A 23,585-nucleotide genomic window follows, 5' to 3' on the forward strand; every position below is an offset into this window, starting at 1 on the left:
ACTCCAACACTATTTGATCATAATTAATAGCAGCACTTATTTTAAGTTGGACCAGTTAAAACACAGAATTCTATGTACTGTTTTGTTTTTATTTTTCTACCTCTGGGCATCTCCAGGGAGAAAAGAACTAAGAAAAAGAAAGGTGTTTTTTTTCAGCATCCAATTAACAAGTAAATACCTTTCCAGCTGTGTCCTTTGTTAATTGGGGTGGAAGAATGAATGTGGCATACAGAAGAGAATGAATTTGCATGGAACAAAATAAGCTTAGCTGTATCATATGAAAAATTCCAAATCTTGTAAATCAAAATAAATTTGTCATTACACTGCAAGGTGAGGTGTAGGCTGATGAGAACATGTGCACAGCAGGTAGGCTGCCAGAGAGAGAGAAAGCAGAACTGCAGTTATGATAGTTCTGTAAGCAGAACAAACACTCGGGCCCAGTAACCATCTCCCAAATAGGAGCAAGCACAGAACCCAAAGACCAACATGAAGTTGGCATTGATTCATTAAACATATTGAAACTCGATCCAGACAAGATGGAAGTACTGTTAGTGGGTGCTTCACTGGACAGGCTGGAGGGCCATTTCCCTGCCCTGAATGGGGTTACACTCCCCCTAAGGGACAGGGTCCGCATCCTGGGGGTGCTCCTGGACCCCAGTCTAACTCTGGAAGCCCAGGTGGACTAGGTGGCCAGGGGCGCCTTCCTTCAGCTGTAGTAATTATACCAGCGACAGCCCTACCTGGACGATTGGAGTCTCATGACAGTTACACATGCACTGGTAATATCTCGCATAGATTACTGCAATGCGCTCTACGTGGGGCTGCTTTTGAAGACGGTCCAGCAACTGCAACTGGTCCAGAATTGAGCTGCGCGGCTGGTGAGTGGCGGGGCCGCTAGAGAACACATCAAGCTGATTCTTTAAATTACACTGGCTATCAGTTGCAGCCGGGGCCCAATTCAAAGTGCTTGTTTTGACATGTAAAGCCCTAAACAGCTTGGGCCCTGGATATTTGAAGGACTGCCTCCTTCCATATGAGCCTACCTGGCAGTTAAGATCTAGCCAGGGGGCCCTTTTGAAAGAGCCGTCCCTCAAAGAGGTAAGAGGGATAGCTTGTAGACAAAGGGCCTTTTCAGCAGCTGCCCCCAGACTATGGAACGCCCTCTCCCGAGAGAAATTCGTCTGGCGCCGATGCTGATAACATTTCGGTGCCAGGTCAAAACTTTCCTGTTCAAGAAGGCTTTTAATTGAAATAATATCAACTGTGGGTCCTGATGGCAATTTTTAGAGAATATATTTTAATTGTATTTTAATTGTTTTGTCTTTTTTATTGTATTTTAATTGTTGTAAGCCGCACAGAGACCTTTGGGGAGTGTGGGCGGCATATAACTCAAATAAATAAATAAATAAATAAATAAATAAATAAATAAATAAATAAATAAATAAATACTCCAATTATCTTCTTGCTGGGCGTTCTCTTGTCATATCTCAATATTTTCTCCTGTATCCAAAACTCTGCTCACAAGGCAATTCAGCAATTATGTTCCTCAAACTATGTGAGTCCTCTGTTCAAATCCCTAACTTGAATTCTTAGCCACCTTCTTTACTCAGCACCTGACCTTGGGAAATTTCCTTTTTGGGATTATTATGAGTCCCATTCAGTAAATCCACTAGCCATATTAGCTGAGGGATTGCAGAAACTGAGGACAAAAAAGAGGACGTTCTCCCTGGTCAGCAAATTATTTAAAATTCTCCAAGGAAGAACATTCCAGCCACAACACCCTGGCTCATAACTTCCATTTTTCAGGGCAGGTCCTCCCAACAATGATGAAAATACCTTTATTTCAGCAAGCTTTTAAATAAAATACTGTTTTGTCATGGATCAAATGACTTTGTAGGGATCCAAGCAGATCTCAGTAGTAATTCATGTTTTTCAGAAGGATTTTTATAAATTTTAATGATCCTCTCTGTTAAACGACTTTGCTAGTGTTATGAGTGCTTTATGCACTTCTTTGATCATCATCATTTTAGGTTTCCTGATGGAAGAGCAAAATAAGATAAACTGGATAGACAGCTTGACCAGAACATTGCATCTCCTACCACAAAAAAAGAAAGAAAGAAAGAAAGAAAACTCTTACAAGCTAAAAGTATTCACCTGTTGAATCTTCAGCTTTCGTTGACCAGCTGTAAAAGACGGAGGATCACATTCCTCTTCTAAATCGATTGTCATGAACTCATCTATTGTTAGCTGACTTGCAGGTGTATCTTCAAACTCCGTAAGTCTAAAGGCATACATATATCAGTTAATGCAAACATTTTAATGTAAGGATCTCACCGCAGACAAATCAAACCAGAGGTAATATATATTCTCCAGCTCTTAAGAAAATCATGTAAAGAACTTGGCCCAAACAATTTAAAATAACTCCGCTGACTCCTTTCTTGCCAGGCTGATGACAACAAATAACAGTTCTCAAATGTAAAATGACCATTAAAAGGAACACGTTTCATATTTTAATACTGTAAGCCGTCTTGGGTCCTTTTTAAGAAAAAGGAGGGGTAAACGTATTTTAAATAAATGCATTCATCTCAGAAAATGTCCTTTGATGCATAATTGCATTAGCATATATGATAGCTTCATTTTGCAAGTTTAACCGACATTAAACCATCCAGCCCTGCTTGACTGTAGACCTCTGGGATTTAAAGCAGAGATCTTATCCATAACTGTTTACTCAAGATCCTTTAATATGAGATGTCTGGGAATAAATGTGTAATGTAACACATGCAAAACTCTGCCAACAACCTCTTTACTTCCTTTTCTGAAAACAAGTAATGAATTTTATAGATGGAGAAAATGTGCCCAATATAAGACAATGCAAGAATCGCAGAGATACGCCAACGGTAGAATAATTGTTTTGATCACCATGTTTTGATCCCAATGGCTAAAAGTTGGAGCCCCAGAGAAATCAGGCGGGTGCCATTCCTGCTGAGCTTCCAGACAGCAGGCAAGACTGCACCGTTTCACATGCCTCCTAGTTTAACAGCTGGTTCCTAAATGATGTTTTAAAACTGTTTTTAAATAATGTTTTGATCTTTTCTTCTACCTTTTTTGCACTACTTTGGTGGGCATAAAAATGATAAATATAGAAATAAAAATAAGAAATAAAAAACAGTATTAGTATTCACAATGTTGTTCACTTGATATATTTCTTTAACCATTTTGCATTTACAACGTAAAGAAAATAGCATAAATGGGGGGGGGGGTCATGCAATGGGCAGATGCTGCTGCTCCATGAGAAATGGCTACAACATTTGCAGCATTTTAGCTCAGAAAAAGGCAAAGAAGGACAGACATGATTTAGATGCATAATGCGGAGAAAGTGATGAGAAAGACATTTTTCTCCTTTTCTTCAATGGGATTATCCACTGAAGCTAACAACTGGATAGTAAAGGCAGAAAGGAAGATCATCTTTATACAGCAGATAGTTGAATGCACTTTGTGATGGAATGACTGAAATGGCTTTTAAGATGGGTGAGAGTAACTCATGGAGAAAAGGGCTATTGATGATTAGTGGTTCTAATGACCATACACAGTCTCTAGTATCAAAGGCTGTGTGCCTGCATATATCCAAGCAGGAAAGTGCTGGTTCCCCACCCTCACTCCATGGTCCTTCTTCTGAGCTTTCCCTCTGGTTATTGTCAAAACAGAATGCTGGACTAAACAGGCCTTTGGTCTGATCCACCTCAAGTCTTCTAGTGTTACTATGCTAAGTATTTCTTCTCCTCTCTTGTTTTAAGTGCAATGAGTGATACATACTTAATAGCACCACAAATATATATTGCATTTCAAGTGTTCAAGCCCTTCGCATACTCTTGCAGTCCTCTTTGAGAAAAGCCAGGATTATGTTCCATAACCTGCTGCTTGAAAGCATCTGGAACTCAGAAGTCCTATTCAGTTATTCTTAAAGCACATGTGCTTCATATGCGGTCATCCATCTGTGTATCTCCACATCGTCCAGAAGCTTGGGTGTGTCCATGCATGCCTTCTAGATTGTACAGACAGGCTACACAATTCACTACTCTTTAACCGGTCAATTTCAGGTGTTAAAAGCAATAAAGGAGGAGGTGGGATTACGATGTTCCTCCAACATATATGGAGAACATATGCTTTGGAACAACAGAAGAGGTTGGAGTGGCTTCCTGAGAGCCATCTCGTAGGTTTGAGGGTAAGAATAAGGGGCATCTTGGGTAGCAACTCACATATTTTTATTTATATTGTGTGAACTCCTTAAATTGGGAAAATTGCGGCCATATGCTTAGGACAGCAACAGCTATACATAATGCACGGAACAACCTCTTTTTACACTACAAGGATGTAAAGATGGGGGTATTCGTATTTACCCCCGCACAGCTGGACATAATGAGGGTCCTGCCCCTTGGGGTCGGACCGTCCACTCACACATCTGCTGGTGGAAGCTCCATTCTCTCCACCAATTACTCCGGAGCTCGCAGTTGGCTATCCATTCGTCAGCCTGGCAGGGAGACTCATCTTCCCTCCTTCTCCCAGGATTGGATAGCCAACTGAGAGCTCATCAGAAATCACTGATTCGTTAAATATTCGTCCCTTCATATTCATGGGTTCCAGAGACCCTGATGAATACAAAGGGATGAATACTGCCCCATTTTTATTCACCCCCCTTACGAAGAGAGGGAAGGCTAGTCTTCCCTCTCTTCCTATGGTTTTCACATTCTGCCTACTGGCCCGCCAATCAGCTGATTGGCAAGTGGATAGGCAGCCACCCAGCCCCAGTTTATCCCCCACCCCTTTCCTTTCCCTACCTTAACTACCGCACCCCACCAACCCACCGCACCACACCACCCCCCCCATGATTTCCACCGTAAGGGAATCCAAGCTGCCCTTTGCAAAGATGGCACCTGCAGCTTCCCTACCCTAAATGAGGCCACAGCCGCCATATTTGCAAAGGGCAGCCAGTGTTCCTTTCTACAGGCTGTAGCTGCAGAGACCAGGTGGAGATGGCGGTGGCAATTATGGTGGGGGTGCATCAGTGGGGGTGGGGCATCAATGGGGGTGGTGGGGGGTCAGATATTTTTTTTAGTAACCCCACCACGAATCAACAAATAAATGTGTGCTTCATCGGTTCATGGGGGCAGCTTTGTGCTTCGTGAATCGTCAAGTTTTGATGACTCACGAAACAGAATGACTTGCTAAAATGGTGAGTCGTCCCCATCTCTACTAATGAGCTTTCCCCTCAATCCTGCATGCTGGTTTTTTCGGTATCACACACCACTGTTCCAGTTACTGATCATTGTCCTTACTTTTTCTGTGTGTCACAAAATCAGCTATCCAAGAACAACCTCCATCTTCTGTATTGTTCTCATCCCCTGGGCAAATGGAACAGATGCCCAAGGGAAGTCAAGCTAGTTGCATCCCTCACCAGCTGAGTCTACATTGCTTCATAAATTGCTTTGGTTCTTTCAATTATTTTTAAAGCTGGTGTTTAGAGTTGTTCCTGGTGTACTTTATAGTGTTGGCTTATAAATGTTTTTTTGACAACAACTATCTCCTGCTTTTAAATGTTTTGCTTTTTATAGAGAATTAATGTGGAGCAGAAAAGTGATGAATGAATCAATGAATGAGTGATATTGGGGCTACCAATCAATTAGAAAAGCAGAAGGAAAGATAAAAACTGGTTTTGGAGGGTCATAGCATAAAATCTCAGTTAAAAAGGAGAAAGAAAGATTATTTCACCTGCCAAGGTTCTCCAACCTCATTTGGTTTTTTGATTTTGTTCATTTTGCACATGTTTACATTGTGCTTGCATATTTATATATGTATGTGTCACTTAATAAATAAATTTATCAACATACTGCACAGTAGTCAAATACAATGTCTAACTTAACACCTATAATGCTTGATCGGGTCAAAGTTATTGAGGAGGCCTGGCTTGAATGATTATCTTCAATTTTGAGCATGCACCTAAAGCACAGAATTGTTGGTGCAATACATACTTGTCAGGGTGAGGTCTCAGCACGAAAGTTACGCACAGCAATGACTGGCCTAAACAAAACTGAACTGGGATGCTGCACCTGGATTGGATTTCTTCTTTGATCATAGCGGCCAAGGAGGGATTTGGGTGACAGCCTTGTTCATTTCCCCAGTGGCAACAGAAAGCAGGTAGAAGATGATCAAACAGATTCCCCATGGAAGGGAGTTGTATGGCTTAGCTGTGAGTGACTCCCACAAGCACCCTCTCTCTAGACCCCCAAGAAACAGACAACATGAAAAGGTGGGAGAGGTAAAAGGAACTCTCCCTGTAATCTTCACAAGTGAACAGGTTTGTACAGGAGAAGGTGAGCCTTCAAAAATAAAGCAAAAACATCCTGATTCTAAACCGTAAAAGGTTACAAAGAAGGGAAAACATAACCCTTCATTCCAGTCCTTGGATGGGCGATCATCCACTGATAGGGGGGACCACAAGGGGCTGCAGTATGTCATTTGGGAAGCCGAGGGGCACTGAATCTCCCAACAATACTATGAGAGTTCTGGTGGGTTGCAGGTTTTGTTTTCTGTTTTTCTGTACTGACTTTTGTGGTTGCAACTCTCAAAGTGATACTATTTTCTAAGCAAGTGTAAAAATAAATTACTTAAATTCTTCCTATCTTTGCTGTAGACTGTTTCCTGAAATGTTAAGACTTGCTCAGAAGGAAATTCTGCAGAGAAAATGATACTTTTATCCATGACAGGAAAATGAAGAGCTTGTTGAGCTAACTTGGTGTAAGAAATTAGGAAACCAGCTGAACTGGATTATAGCCTAGTGCATTGGCAAGATGCTTGCAATGGTACCAATGATACCACTTTGAAATGATTTTAATATGTATTTCAGGATGCTACTTAATTTAGCAAAGCAATTCTTGGTGGATCTCCAGCGGAATCTGTAGTCAGATACCAAATAAAGCCATGCAGTTCCATTCATAGCAAACATTCTTTTCCTTTTGGTAACATCCCAAATTCCCTAAGTCAGCCATCTGCTTGACAGCTGATTCAAGATCCATCCTGACTGACGCATATCCCTTAACTACCAATGCTGGTTATTTCTTCCCCAGGGTGCTTAATATAACTTTTACTCATCTTGTCAGCTCTCTAATGCACACCCATGATATCTTTCAGAACTTGGTACATCACAAAGCAAAGAAACAGGATTCCACCTTTCCTCCACTCCCCAAAGCATTCTTTTTACTACACAAAGAGTACTAGGCTATGTGGTTTCCATAAAAAGACTCACTGCTAAAATTAAAGTGACTGCTACTATATATAAATGAATTACACACTTTTTTAAAAAAAATGCTAATATGTATCTTCAGAAACTGCCATATGTGAGTACAAAGAGGCTTTAGCACTTGGATACAGGTTGATACAGAACACATGGCTTGCATATGTAAGCTCCCCAATGCACATTTTATGGTGAGATTGTCTCTGTGGCTTGTGATTTAAAAAAACAGAGAGAGATCATAACTGCATCCTAAGCGTTATTTCAGAAATGCAATCACACATCACATTGGAATAGGGGAGGCACACTTGTTGATAAAATGCATTCCAAATCTAACTGTCAAATTTCTTATCTTTTTATCAGGAGCTGTTAGAGACAGAACTGAGAACTGATTTGATCACTACTGCTGACTGATACAAGCATCAAAACTACAGAACCTCCCCAGATTCCTGGTCTCTTGTTTGACTTCATCCATCCAATCTGGCCATTGACTGCTAGTCAATTCTGCTTCCTAGATCCCAGTGGCTGGATGCCTGCATTTTAGCTCAGACAATCGTACAGCGTGTTTTTCTATGTTGTGTGGAAACTCTTAAGTTCTCTTGGACTAAAAAGAAAACTACACTGTTCAAAAGGAGACATCATAGCTCAGCAATGGATGGAAATGCAAAATTAAATGAAAGAGTTTCCAGTGGAAGGTAACTCAGATTGTCATAGTGCACGCCTTGTGCTTTGCTGGCTAAACTGTGGCATGGACAGAACTTTGAAGCTTACTGGAAGTGCGGTAGCTGTAACCTTCCGAGAAAGAACACCATCTCACCCTTCTGAGACACAGCAATTAGGGGACAAAAATAAAACTCCCCCATCTGTACAAAAAAAGATTTGCCTCCAAGATTCAAGCAGAGCTTAGAACTAGGCGGGGTATAAATACAATAAATAAATAAATAAATAAATAAATAAATAAATAAATAAATAAATAAATAAATAAATAAATAAATAAATAAATAAATAAATAAATAAATAAAATAAAATAAAATAAAATAAAATAAAATAAAATAAAATAAAATAAAATAAAATAAAATAAAATAAATTATTACTTCTTTGGACTCCTCTCAGAATCCTAAGCCACCAAGGCCAAGATCACTGAGTGTTTGAGTCCAAATAAGTTTTTAAAAAATCAAGCTCTGGATTTGCCTCAACAGAGGATCACAGATGGGCTCTTGACTTAGACCCTCCCACCCACAACACTCTTAAGACAGAAACGAAGACGAACATTCTGCACTAGGAAGCTGGCTTATATTCAATCAGATCATCAGCCTCTCTAGTTCAGTATTATTTTTATTGACTGAGAGTGGTTCCCGTGGCATTCAGCCACTGTTTTTCCGTGACCAAACTGGAGATGCCGTGGATTGAACCTGGCATGTTCCACATACAAAACAAGTGCTCTCTCACTGAGATACAGCCTGCCCCACATCCACTGAGATGAGAAGAGTAAGGATAGGGGGAGAAACTGGCAAGTGATCTGCCCCTCATCTATCCCTGGGTTAAATCTCAGAAGAAAATGTAATGTCTGAACAGATCCTCTGTTTCATAAGAAGTAGGTATGAATTTTTTGAAAAAGAAAGAATTCTGTGAGACAAGTGCTTATTAATTCACTCAAACTCTACTTAATGACATCTTAAGAATCTAAATGGTTGAAGGGGGGGAAGCTTGAAGAAAAAAAGATATTGGGCTGAGGAAGGCTTACTCAGGAAGGTTTGTTTTGAATATGCCTGCGATAAATGCGATATAATGTGGGACTATTTGAGAAACATCAATCATGTTTTATGGATTTGTGATAAATACAGTTGTAATTATAGCTCCCTGAAAATAATTCAGCTGTCACGTTTACCTCGTCAAAGTAAATAACACTGTCAATTTAGTTGATGTGCATGACCTGAGTAAACATTTCAAAGCACGAATTTTGCAGTTATGCTCCCTCATTTTAAACAACTGCTCAAATGAATGTACTTCTACTGCAACACAACACGTTTGCCATCAATCAAATAAAATGACGGCTGTGCATCAATAATCCATCCATGTCATGTGGAAACTGTGCAAACTATCTACTTAATAGGGCCACTCACTTTTAAATCACTTTAAAACAGTAAGTTTTAATTTTAAGCAATTTTTATGGTGGCTCCTACCCTATAGGAAGCCTTACTTGTTCTGAAGTTTATTAAGAGATTATACAAATTCAGAGAGGATCGAGTTCATAAATCATTACTTTGATCAACTCAAGATCAGGCAAATTACACACAGGAGTTTCACTTCCTGTTTCTAGAAATCTTGGACTTTTTCTGAATTAAAATAACTTTACCAAAGGCTATAAGCATGATAATTGTACAGACACTTACCATATTTTTCCATGTATAAGATGACCCCATGTATAAGACACCCCCACTTTTCTAACCCAAAATTAAGAAATCTATGTGGGGCTTAGCAAATGCACGGGGGAAAGGATCAAAGTGCTGCAGGATAATTTAGATCCCTGCTTTCCCCTCCACTTGTTTCTGTTCTTTCCTCAGCTTACTTCCGTGTATAAGACGACCCTCAATTTTTAGTCTAAAGATTTTAGACAAAAGTATAGTCTTATACATGGGAAAATACGGTAACTGAAAGGTAGTATGCTTCTGGAACAACTGTAGGCAACATGCAATCCACATGCCAGCTATGCCTTGACTTTTCTGCAGCCCGCAATACCCTCATTTACTGCCAATGCAGAAATCAGCAGCACTGCTACAGGAGTAATCACCCCACCAAGATTCTGCAGCATGGCTATGATCTGAGTTCCCTTCCTTTCAGGGAATATTGGTTGGGAGGATCCAATGCAATCTCCTGCCCCGAGGAAGTTGCTCACTCCTGCTCTGAATACCAACTGCTTTCATTTATATGTAGCTGAGGCTTTGCTGTTGCAATGTTTAGGCTTTGCATATACTGGACACCAATACATTCAAATTAAATCAACAAATTAAGCTGCCAATTAATCACTAAAAATTATTTCATCGGCCCACAGCCCTAATATTTAGGATTTCTGTAAGCTATACAGAAATCAAGTGAAATATTTATTTGCTTCCAACTGTGAAGTTGTCAAGTATTAACAGGAAATGGATGTAAGAATTACATACAGTTTTTCAAAACAGGAGTTATCATCAAACATTTTCTATTTGAGCCAGTACTTTTCTATTATTCAAGGAAAAACTAATTTAACCTTTTCTGGGAGTAGCAGCAACAGAAACACCTTTTTAAAGCCTGTTTATGTTCTTGGATTATTTTTGATTTGGGGATAAAAACACCTTAATATCCTGGCCCTTGCCTGATGGGATTAACATTACGATTCCTAGTTAGAGCCAGTGTTTTAAAAGTGTATAATAGTTTTACTTTTTTCTACCAAACAAAAACATTTTAACTGAAATCCACTTTGTGGGTAAAACAGAGGAATGCTTTGACTATTGAACATGTAGAATTACATGGAAAATTTCCATAACACAATCTATGTATAATGCAGGTCTGTAAATAACATTGCATTATTTCAGAAAGTTGACACTGTCACACAAGCTACTCTCTGGTTTGCATCCAACTCTGAAACCTTTCAAAGGTCAGGATTTAAAGAGGCTTTTTAAAAATCATCTGGAAACTACAGTAGTGCCTTGCATAACGAGCGCACCGTTTAACGACGAATTTGCATAGCGATCCGTTTTTTGGGATCGCTAATGCGATCGCATACCGATGGTTCCGATGGGCAAAATTCGCTTTGCGACAATCAGTAAGCATTTCACTTACCGATCTTTGCATTGTGATGTCGGGGGAACAGCTGATCGGCGGTTCCAAAATGGCCACCAGAAGACCCAAAATGGCCACACGCAGCGTTTTCGTGCCCTGCCCTCGCTTACCGAGGGCGCGAAAATGCCTGTGCTATGGAGGAACATCACTGAACGGTGAGTTTGGGGCCCATTGGAACTTCGTTTAATGCGTTCCAATGGGTTTTTCTATTCCGTTTAGCGATGTTTCCGAATAGCGATGGTTAATTCAGCCTCTTGAAATGAAGACCTACTTAAAACAAGAGTGATGAAACAATTTAACATCTACTGGGATTTAGAGGCAGTATAAATTCAATAAGTCCCACACACACACACACATTAGATTTGCCAAATTTGTGTTTTATAGCAGGGGTAATTAATCCGGAGCCATCTCAACATTTAGGACCCTCTCTTCATACTGAAATAAGTCCCTCTTTGAGGAAAAACAGCCATCAGGATTCGATGGACTGGAACTCAGCATGCCATCACAAGTCTGACTGAGTTACATGTACTAGCTGGAACAGCTATGGACCAAATGGAATTATTTCCATTCAGCACTGTGGGTGAGGCACAGGCTGTGATTATTCATATTACCAGCCAATCCTTGGGCAAATGTTGCATACTCAAGTTCCCTTCTGTTCCTAAACAGAACAGAACTTGAGTATTTATTTATTTTATTTTTATTTTATTTATATCCTGCCTATCTAGCCGGTTAAGACCACTCTAGGCGGCTCTAGTATGCAACATTTGCCCAAGGATTGGCTGGCAATATGAATCCTCTGTGCCTACTGTAAATGGTGGCACACCAGATCTTCTGACCTTGGTTTGTCCAAAACTGAATATTCTCCTCTTCAAATCCAGCTCCAGCAGCAGACCTCGAAGGAACCAGATGGAGGAACAGCAATATCCTATATATGGCTGCAGTCATTCGCATGGCCACTCTGGCCCTGATGAACACTCTTATTCACATTTAAAAATTAAGTGGATGGTCTGCGTGGACCTGCTGCTTTTGCACCATGTCAGGACTATCCTGGCCAGTAACACCTTTCTAGAAAGGGAAAACGCTCCTGTGGTCCATATTATCAATGCTAAACTCACAATTGCACTGAGTTACAAGTAAAATGGGAGTGGGAGCAAAACCTCTCAAAAATGCAACCTACCTTTTCCTTAACGTAGATTCACCCACTTTAACCACTCTGATGACTTCTTTCACTGTACGCCGGAAATCGTGCATTCTCGCTGCAACCAGAAGAGCTGGAGCACAAACAGGGAGAGCGCCACATCAAAAAGCAGCTCAGTGGAAGGCAAAGCAAGGGAATATGGTGAGTCATGCAAGTAGCCCATCTGAAATTCTAATTCTCATATTAATTTTGAAATATTGATGTTTAGCTCCGGGCTTGAATATAGAGTGATTAAAACTGGAACTTTATAAAACTTAACTTTGCAAGCAGTAAAATTAAGCCAGCCGCCAAAGAGCTTTGGTATGTACATTCAATGTGATCATTCCATGGACCTGACCCATACAAAAAATATTTGTTCTCAGGCATGTCTCCTCGAGCATACAGACTGATAGAGGAGAAAAGTTCCTGTTGCAAAATGCTTGGTCTGCCAGAATCCAAAAAAAATTGCTGGGAAGTGAGGGGGAGTGACAGGTTGCTTGTCTAGAAGTGTAGTTCTTTGATTCATCCATGGATTCATATCTATAGGGGTTCTGCACCTGTACAGAAAGCAGCTTCCAGAGCCTAAGGAGGAGCGTTTTTCCCCTCCCCCAGTGCCACTGCAAATGATCAGGCACACCCTAAAGGCTTTCTCTCAGTTCTCCTCCATCAGCCACCCAGACATAAGCTGAGCATGACAGACAGAGGGGAGGAAGGGGGGAATGTATGAATTCATGGATGACCACTCAAAAGAACTGCAGTTACAGATAGGCAAACTGTCCTCCTTCATCGTGGTCTCTGTGAATCACATATATGAGTGACTAGCAAGCTTATCTGCTGGAGGAGAGATGCCACACTATCACTGATGTGAGCACTGCTCTTCCAAAAGAAGCATCTAGCTGGGAATGAATATCCAGTCCATAATGTCTGATGAAGGTAAGTGGCTGAGATTAGCTCTGCAGGCCAAGTCAGTCCTCTTTGAGCAGCACTGGGTCTCAACAGCCCTCATTTAATTCCCTGAGGTACTGGTCAATGAGCCAACTCATAAGCTATTAGGATAGTATGGTGGTTGTGGGTTTTTCGGGCTCTTTGGCCATGTTCCGAAGGTTGTTCTTCCTAATGTTTCGCGAGTCTCTGTGGCCGGCATCTTCAGAGGACAGCAACCTGTGCTCTATTAGGATAGTCTCTTATTTTACCAGTCTTTAGGATGGCACTGGGTTGTCCTTTCTGGGGCTGGGACAGCAGAGGAAAAGTCAAACAAGCTTCCAAAAGTCCTTTGTGCAAGAGAGACAGAAGGACCAAGCACATCACACGTCCATCATGTGAAGCGATTTGTCAAGAGGTGTTTGAGGACTGGCAAAAAAAGGTAGGTAACACAAATGGTTGGAAATAGGAAACTGTTTGGGTAAGAAACTGACATCTGGAAATAAGGCAACTTTACCTTTGTGAAATTGCAGGAACAGAGGGTCAGTTCTGAGAGAATGGAGATCATTGGCATGACTCACTGATGTGACAGCAACAAGAAAGACAGTTCTAAAGATCAACAGCCTTATTTTATCAGTCGCCATAGGCTCCGAGGGAGGTCTCATAAGCTGTATGAGGACTAAAGAATGAAACTCCAAGATTCTGGTGGATGCCTGATATTTCAGGAACTTTTAAGAACGGTATTTACAAAGAGACAAGATGACAAGCAGCCATGAGGTTGATGTGACACAATGGATGCTAAATAGACTTGAATGGAGGACTGGACAAGGATGATACCAACATCGAAGGCAGTACTAAAATGAGAGTGGATTCCACGGGCGATGCACCTGTGTCCGAGGTTGGAAGATTTATGTGTTTCAGAGGCTTCAAGGAAGCAATTTTCCATAGTGCTTGTGGGCTCCTGTGCATTTGAGGGACTGAGTCAATTGATTTTGCAGGCTTTTCCCAGAGACAAGATCACAGTCTGGTGAGGTGATGTTTTAGAATGACGGAAGTAAAAGCCTTAAAAATTTACAGTTTTGTGTAATATGTCCCTCACTGAGACAAAAAGGCGTTTATCATGTCCGTCAGAATGAGACACTTTGATCCCCAAGCAACACACTTCTTGAAAGGAGACCCAGAGGCCATAAAATTGAAACAGGATAATGATAACGAAAATAACGATACTATTTTTTTAATTTTTAATTTTTTTGTAGAAAGGGTCAGGAAAATTGAGGAAGTAGAAAAAGTAATAAAAAAAGAACTATTTATAGTTCAGAGAATAATAGAATTATAAGTAAAGAAGTGCTCCAGATGCTGCTCATGCAGCAGACAAAGAAGAACCGAGGGACAGCCATTACGATACCTCTGGCCATGCGCAGTGGTGCTGAGGGAGCGGAGAAATGCCTCTCTTTGTGCTCCGGAACGTTCCAAGATTGCTTTCTGGGTGGTGCAGAACCCCCATGTGTGTGATTCACAGAGACCATGACAAAGAAGGTTACAGTTCTCAGAATCCTAACCTGAGAATTGTGGGGGATTCTACAATTGTATCCCAAGAGAAGCAACTCTTCTAAGCTCTGGACCTTGCTCCAATCAATATGCCTTGATCAAACTAGGCTCAGGGAAAGGCAAGAGAATCTAAAATTTTAAAATTGCTCAAGCAGGTATGTGTCTATAGCAATGTATGTGAAGGGGTGAGACTGTACCAATGTGCAATGCCTAGGATCATCAAAGAGAAAAAAGTACGTTTAGCCCATATGCACTATCCCAATATTGTTAACAAGTGTCTCCGAGGGGATGGCTAAGCACAAGTTGCTACTTGCCCGTTCTAGGCTCTGAATTTCCCCCTACAAAAACCAACACTGGGTATGTGCCACATATTTGTCAAAGTCTACTTGATTATGGGGCAAGAGAAAGACAGGTGCTCGAATTACTCGCTTCACTTTTCTACAATTGTCCCTCTTATATGCATCTTCGATGTCCTGCATTAGATTTGTTCTTTTTTTCCCTATTTATGGGATACTCTGGCTTGGATGACAAGGATTAAACTATGCAGGTCCCATGCATGCTTGGCTTTAAAAGGACAGATGTAACTTCTGATCCAACTACAGTGGTGCCTCACACAACGATGTTAATTGGTTCCAAAAAAATCAACGTTGTGTGAAACATCGTTCTGTGAAACACCATTTCCCATAGGAATGCATTGAAAACCGGTTAATCCATTCCAATTGGAACGGATTGCCATCGCTGAGTGAAAATCCCCATAGGAAACATCGCTGTGTGAAACAATGTTTCCTCCATTGGAATGTATTGAAGCCGACTCAATACATTTCAATGGCTTTGCGAAGTCCTTTTTCGCTCCTGTAAAAGTGTCTTACAATGTTTGGAAGCTGTTTTAAATGCTCGCAATGGTTAGCCCACCTCCTGAAACCTATGCAAACTTAATTTGATGTTGTTCTGTCACTTCGTTAATTTATAGTAATTTTTTGTTTTCTCCATTGAAAACTATTGAATGTCTGTCTAATGGTTTCCAATGGAGAAAACAAAAAATCATCATAAATTAACGAAGTGTCAGAACAACACCAAAATCAGTTTGCATAGGTTTCAGGAGGTGGGCTAACCAGTGCAAGCATTAAAAACAGCTTCCAAACATTGTAAGACACTTTTACAGGAACGAAAAAGAGACATCGTTGTGTGAAAATCTCCCATAGGAAACATCGCTGTGTGAGGCGGCAAATTTAACAGAAAAAGGCATCGTTGTGTGAATTCATCGTTGTGTGAGGCACCCATTGTGCGAGGCACCACTGTATATGATTTCTGAATCATTTGGGGTGGGGAATATCTCTTCTCTCATATTTGAGCCATCTAGCTTCTGGTTGAAGTTCTAACATAAATATGTAAAATGTAGAACAAAATGAAGACAGCTGATAAAGAAATGTTTCTCCTCCCTCCATAACGTTAGAACTTGGAATCATGCCACCAAATTCATTTACAGTAAGAACATCAAGAGAGTAATCACAGGTCTATTATCCAAGTAAGGAAATTTTAATTAACTCATCAACATAGGCAGCTCATCACTATACTGTGCCTACTGAAATTCTGGGGTGAGGATCTCCTCTTTCTGCAGTCCCTGAGCAACCTTCACAACGGAGAAATTAAATCTGAGTAAATAAGCACACACACTTTTTCAAGTTCTACGATACCTGCGCCACACAGCCCTGATGGCCGTCGGCCTGTATGCATCCAGTCTCGCTTCATCTGCTGCAGAAGCCTGAGTGCTGTCATGGAGACCTCGTGGTTCTTATCGCCAAACTCCAGCATGTGCGCAAAGCGAGGAATATATAAGCATGGATCTGCAACAAAATAGAAACCAGTTATTGCTGAACCTGACATTTACCTTTCTAAATGAATATATCAAACAAGAAAGTCTTCTGTTTTCTTATTTCACCGACAAAATGCAATCTACTCTATCACTTCTTTTTCAGTGTCAGAAAATATCATAAACAGAGAAAGTCCTGCTGTTTGTGAAAAGATCTTTAATGTAACAGAGGTTTTCACTAATGGAGGACAGCAGAGGTGTTTTTCACAGATTCCCTTCCTCAGCAGCCAACTGCGTCACCTCCCATGCTGTTCCTGAAGGCTGCCCCAAGCTTTCAAGGGCACATTTCCAGAGGTTCAATGCTGCATAGGTGGATTATGAAGCATACAAACTTTTCTCTTCTTTCCTCTGTGACCAACTGCTTGCACTAGATCAAAAGTGTTTCCACCAATTGAAGAGCACCAGTGGATACAAATTCATGGTTAATGTGTTTAACAATGACCAGCATCCTACTGGATTACTTATTCACAGAAGACAAATCACACAAGCAGTGCTACCTGTTTCACTGGCTGGCTGCCCTATGCCAACAGAATGGCAATCCCAAACGCAATGTTAGTATTTTGTTGGCTTCCAGTCCCATGCCCACCTGTGCCCTGGTTGAACAGTCAATTGCGCAACGGACAGCCAATGAATGATAAAAAACTTTTTTTGTTACTGTTCTTCCACACACAGTAAAATCCAACAAGATGGCTGACGTATCCAGATAGCAATAGTAGAAGACCACTTGAGAGAAATTGGATTCAAACTAGATCTCAAACTAGATGTTATATGAGACATGTGAAATCAAGCTCTCTTTCTCCAAAGAGTTGTTGTAGGACTATCAACAAGAAATTGTACAATTGAGCCAAGGAAAGTGTAGCCTGGGCAATTGGATTAAAGAATAAAACAAGATGTTGGAATTACTGCACAACACAAGGAAACATATTAATTGCATTTCGTGTTTCTGTTTTGATTGTAATTAAGTTTTGAAGCACTGTGAGCTGCCCAGATAGTGTTCACACTGAGGTGGTGGTACAGAAGTGGAAATATCTAACTAATTAAATAAATGAACAAACATGAACTGCTGACTGCTCTGAACTATATTGACTATGTGCAATAACCAAAGCAGTAAAGTACATTGACAGAATGTTGGGGCAATGGGAGGAGTGGCTAAAGGACAGCCCCAAAATGGAAATGGGAAGTGGCTGGAGGCAATAACCTTCTCACAAAGCATTTTACTAGAGAACCTTTTTTTCCTACTACTTTTCACGATTCAGTGTCCCTCTCCCACACAGAATATATATTATTCAGGGAGGCGAGTGCATATTTTTTTTTCTTCCTAATTAAAAATATTTCTAACAGTCAGCAATTGAAAATGCTACCCTCTGGCTTGCATTTCACCATTTCAAAATGTTGATATAGTGCATCTCAACAATAATTTTAACCAAAACCTGGAAAATTACTCTTTAAAACTACATTTACTACTTCTTAAAAAAAAAACTTGCTAAAACTCCCAGAACTATGCTGAGATTTCTAACTAGAGCAGGGAAATAACTTTTCCAAGTTCCAGTTTTAATACATCATCAAAATACTCCTATGATCAACAGGTTACCTACCTGTAATTGCAGTTCTTCGAGTGGATCTCTGTGATTCACACTGTGGGTAATCTGCACATGCGCAAAGCCTCATTGGTCATTCTAGAGCTTCTGCAATAGCAAAAAGATACATTAGTACAGACCCGTCCCCCTTGGTACATGTACCTTGGCGCCAAGGCTCTCCCTTCAGTTAGGTCAACCGCTGCATACAACAAACAGGATGTGACAGTGGGGAGGCCAGGTCGGGATGTGTGAATCACAGAGGTCCACTCGAAGAACTAAAATTACAGGTAGGTAACCTGGCATGCTTCTTCGTGGCCTCTATGAATCACACTGTGGGAGACTAACAAGCTGTCTTGCCCGGAGGAGGGTGTCATGCCAAGGTAGGTGACAATACAGCATGCCCAAAAGCAGCACCAGACTATTGCCAAATGTCCAGTCTGTAGTGGTTGATGAACGTGGATGGCTGTGACCAGGTAGCAAAGGCGCAGATGTCCGGTAGGGAAACGCCTCGAAGAAATGCTATAGACGTTGCCAACGCCCTGGTAGAGTGAGGGCGGATACTCTGTGGTGCTGGAGCTCGAGCGAGCTGATAAGTCAACTGAATAGTGGAAGCAACCCACTTGGATATTCTTTGTGAGGTAACTTGTAGGCGCTTAGCCAGGAGCTGATAGCTGACAAATAGTCGAGCTGAACGCCTGAAAGGTCGCGTATGGGCTACATAAAAAGCAAGGGCTCTCCTCACATCCAATGTACAGAGGATTCTTTCTTGTGGAGTAGTTGGAGATGGAAAAAAGGATGGAAGAACCAAAGGCTGGGACAGGTGGAACTGGGAAACAACTTTCAATAGATAAGGAAATATCTACAAAGAGTCTGACCTTATCTGGGTAAAACTGGAGATAAGGGTAGTCAGAACTCAAGACCTCCAGTTCACTAGCACATCGTACCGAAGTAATAGCCATGAGGTATGCTGTTTTGAAGGTAAGTATCCTGAGGTCAGTCGATGGAAGGGGCTCAAACGGAGCCTTTGTAAGTTGTTGCAAGACCAGTGTCGGTGACCACTGAGGCAGTGAAGGACGCACATCAGGATACATGTGTGATAGCCCTTTACGGAAACGTTTTAGGGTAGGATGTCTGAAGAATCCAGCTGCTGGAGAGGTTGCTGGCTGATGAGCGACAATTGCAGAAAGATAAACTTTGAGGGATTAAAGGGAAAGGCCTTTATTTTTCAGTTGCAGGAGGAAACGAAGGACAGCAGCAAGAGAAGGGTTAATTGAAGGAAGTGAGGCTGCTGAAGTAAAGGATTGGATTTTTTTTTCCCATTTGTACATGTATGCTCTCCTGGTTGAAGGTTTTTCATCTGGTAAACGACATTAATTAGTGAGACGGAATCCTCCACGCTGCCAGGTGAAGGGTGGGGAGATCTGGGTGGAGAATTTGATTGTTTTGTGTGAGCAGGTGAGGGGGCAGGTGATATATGTTGGACGACAGGGTGGTGAAGGATTGGGAACCATGGTTGTCATGGCCACCATGGAGCTATGAGGATAGCGTTGGGTTTGTCCTGCTGGAGATGGACTTTGTGTAGGAGTGGGAACAGTGGAAACAGGTAGGTAAGTGATTTGGGCCAACGGCCAACGAATGCGTCCCCGTGGGAGTTTCTGCCTACTCCTGTGCAGGAATGACAGCATTTGCACTTCTGTTTTTTCGGGAGGCAAAGAGATCCGTTGTGGGTGTGCCCCAGCATTTGCACAGGGAGAGAAAGACAGACTGGTCTAGTTCCCACTTGTGATCTTGGAACTACTTGGGACCCAGCAAGTCCACTAATTTGTTGTCCTGACCTGCTATGTGTATTGCCATGAGGCAGATGTGATAGGCTAGGCACCATTCCCAGAGATCAACAGCCAAATAAAGGAGGCTTGGGGAATGGGTGCCCCCTTGTTTGAGGATATAATACATTGTGGTGGCATTGTTCATGGCTATTTGAACCATTTTGCCAGTAAGGTGGTTTCTGAAGGCCTTGCAAGCTTTTATTACTGATAGTAGCTCCAGTTCATTTATGTGGAGCAACTTTTCTCTTTGCGACAACTGAGTGTGGATTCATAAGGACTGGCAGTGAGCACCCCAGCCAGTGCAGCTGGCATCTGTTGTGACTTGGGTTTCTGGACGTGGTTGTTGAAAAGGCCGTCGCATGATTAGTTTGGGGGCCGAGTGCAACCATGTGAGTTGGGATGCAACTTCCGGGATGACTCGTAGCAGAGTATGAGGCGGGTCTGTCATTGGGTTGAATGAAGCCAGCAACCATGCTTGAAGTGATCTCATTTTGAGGCGAATATGTTGGACCACTGAAATCATTCGAGAGTATTCATATGGAATTTTGTGATGGTGATGCATTGATTTAGATCCCTGAGGTTGAGGATGGGCCAGAGGCCCTTTTCGGGGACTGTGAAATAATGAGAGCGAAAAACAATGCCTGTCTGTTGTGGCAGAATTGGTTCTATTGCATCTTTGAGTAACAATGCCTGAATTTCATCTTGCAGGGTTTGGGACGGAGGTGTGGTGATGTGAGACGGGGGAGGAAGCTGATGGAACGCTATGCGGTATCCATTCCTGATGACGGAGAAAACCCACAAGTCTGTGGTAAAGTCTTCCCATATAGGTAAGTGCTTCCAGAGGGCAAGAGGGGTAGCGGACTGGTGTTGTTTTGTGGCTTCAGAAACTGCTTTGTCCATGGCCTTAGCATGGGATATGGACTGGCAGGACTGGAGAGATTGCTCCCAGAGCCTGGAAAGGCAGGTGTGGAGAATTCCATGCTTAAAGTTCTTGCAATGGGGACACAATGAGGTTTGATGAGCCTCACCGAGGTAAAAAAGACATTTAGTGTGGCCGTCTGAGAGTGGAATCTTGTTATTGCAGGCCATGCAGCGTTTGAACAGGTCAAAAGAGGTCAGTTTGGGGGGTGGAGGAACTGCTTCAGCCCTACGAACGGAGCAGCTTTCTTATTACTGCAAGTATCTGTTAATAATAGTTGTTATATTAAAGTACTAAATAAAATAAGATTGAATAACTTTTTCTTTCTCTTTCAATTTTCGCAAAAGGAACAATACAGGCTCTCAATGTGGTGGTTGAAAGAAACTGAAGGGAGAGTCTTGGCACCAAGGTACATATACCAACTAGGAGGGGTCTGCACTAATGTATCTTTTTGCTAACAAAAAAGCTCTAGAATGACCAATGGGGCTCTGCGCATGGGCGGTTTACCCACAATGTGATTCACAGAGGCCATGGAGAAGAACCTTAGTTTTCACACCAAGACATTCAGTTAATCTAAATACTGTACATTATGTAATCATGTACCAAACTGATGCAAAGGCACATGAGATACATGTTCAGGGTCTCATCCCGGCAAGCAGTGAGGTGCCAATGGGTAGGGGTTGCTTCATCCTCATCTCTCGTTCCACTTTCCACTCCCCCTCCAAAAATCTACCATGAGCTGCAAGACATGTACCGTGGGAGATCTGGATTCAGATTCTACATCATGCCTAGTCTGGCCCAAAGATTAGCAATTCTGGATATTCTGGATGTTGTATCCCCCCCCCCCACTAAAAATGGTAACTTCTGCCATTTCTGGATCATTGACTTTCTTTTACTTCATTAGGAGAAATGGTTTGGATCCGCCAGGCTACTGATTTCTTCACAATATAGTTTAGAAATAGCTAAGAGCAAATAAGTTAATTACTTGCAACAATTTAATATAAGGAAACTTTGTTCATTTTGTGAGTTAACTCAACATCTTAGTTACTTCTAAGAATTACATTAAGGAGTGTATCTTCATTCACCATGTGGTAGAAAAGGAATAATACACAACACAATGATTTATACCATTCTTAAAAATAACTACAAGTAACAATTTGAGTCACTTGTATGGAATAGAAAAGGAATGTGTTAGGCCAGAATCCTGTTCAGAAACACTTTCACTTGATTAGAAGTTGCTCCACGGGGATAGCAGGGCCAGAGGTTGGGAGTTTGATTCCCCACTGTGCCTTCTTGACAGGGGCTAGACTCAATGATCCACAGGGCCCTTCCACCTCTGCAGTTTTAAGATGACGATGATGATGATTACATTCCGTGTGATCTCTAATTTGCAGCTACACAGGCGACAGAGCATTTCACTAAAAGCAACAGGGCGTTGATGAGCACAAGGGGCATGCAAATTATCCCTTGTGCAAGCACTGAGAAAGTACAAGCACTTGTGGTACAATAGGCCATTACACAAAGAGTAGAAATAAAGAAGATATTGGCCTAATCTTTAAAAAAATATTATAACCACAGTGGCAATTAACCACTGGAGCAGGGCTTAGAACTATGCCTCTTTTTCAAACTAAGAAGTATCTATCAAAGGTCTGTTTTTACATCAAACCTGCTTCAGCATTTGATGTCTACAAATTGGAACTTCATCCTTCACTGAGGACTGCATATACTTAGCAATATAGCATAATGTATAGAAGTTGTAGTGGCACGTAGTGGTGCTGCGGGTTAAACCACAGAAGCCTCTGTGCTGCAAGGTCAGAAGACCATAAGATCAAATCCACACAACGGAGTAAGCTCCCGTCGCTTGTCCTAGCTCCTGCCAACCTAGCAGTTCGAAAGCATGTAAAAATGCAAGTAGATAAATAGGTACCACCTCGGTGGGAAGGTAACGGCATTCCATGTCTAGTCATGCTGGCCACCTGACCACAGAAACTGTCTTCGGACAAACGATGGCTCTACGGCTTGGAGACGAGGATGAGCACCACACCCTAGAGTCAGACACGACTGGACTAAATGTCAAGGGGAACCTTTACCTTTACCTTATAGCAGTTGTGCTGTAGCCAGATCAATTTTCTATTGTTTATTTTCAGTTCCAGATGAAGAGAGCCGTCTCAATGGTGCTCTTTTGGGGACCAACTTCTAATCAAGTGGATCATTTGAAAAACTTTGTTCTCTGTGTTTCTGCTTTTTTGGGAGCGATACCAGCTTCTTATTTCCCACTGGGTACACTGTTAACTCTTACAGGCTGTTCTATATCCTTGACTGACACCCTGCATGAGTTCTTCCATTGAGAAAGACAAGTTTGTGCTTGAAAATACTCAATTAAACACTTGTGGATTTATAATTAATAAAAGCAGTCTCGTTTACTGCAAAGTGTTAGTGGCAACTGTTATGTTGCTATTTCTATCTATTTTTATGGGCAAAACAAGATCATGCATATTTCACAGATTCCCACGACAACCAAAAAATGTCTGTACATCAACAAGAGCACATAATGGTAAAAATGGTGAGTAAATAATTAACACCACCTGAGTCGTAGAGATAAATATTCATAAAGGAAAATGTACCACATATCCTGTTACTTAT

General features: G+C 41.5%; 1 protein-coding gene across 3 annotated transcripts in view; it reads right to left on the reverse strand.

Annotated features, from left to right (window-relative positions):
* Nucleotides 1–23,585, reverse strand: part of BRF1 (BRF1 general transcription factor IIIB subunit) — a 251,642-nt gene that overhangs the window by 115,627 nt on the left and 112,430 nt on the right. For all 3 annotated transcript variants that reach the window (XR_013540718.1, XM_020800763.3, XM_078383588.1), the window contains 3 exons: nt 16,445–16,594; nt 12,282–12,375; nt 2,155–2,281 (listed from right to left, as the gene is read on the reverse strand). Coding sequence is in view for 2 of the 3 variants with exons in the window: in XM_020800763.3 (XP_020656422.2) it covers nt 2,155–2,281; nt 12,282–12,375; nt 16,445–16,594 (371 nt within the window). In the remaining variant the exon portion in view is untranslated. The remainder of the gene's footprint in view (nt 1–2,154; nt 2,282–12,281; nt 12,376–16,444; nt 16,595–23,585) is intronic.

The sequence above is a fragment of the Pogona vitticeps genome, chromosome 1 (assembly GCF_051106095.1).
Source record: "Pogona vitticeps strain Pit_001003342236 chromosome 1, PviZW2.1, whole genome shotgun sequence".
In the NCBI taxonomy this organism is placed as follows: Eukaryota; Metazoa; Chordata; class Lepidosauria; order Squamata; family Agamidae; genus Pogona; species Pogona vitticeps.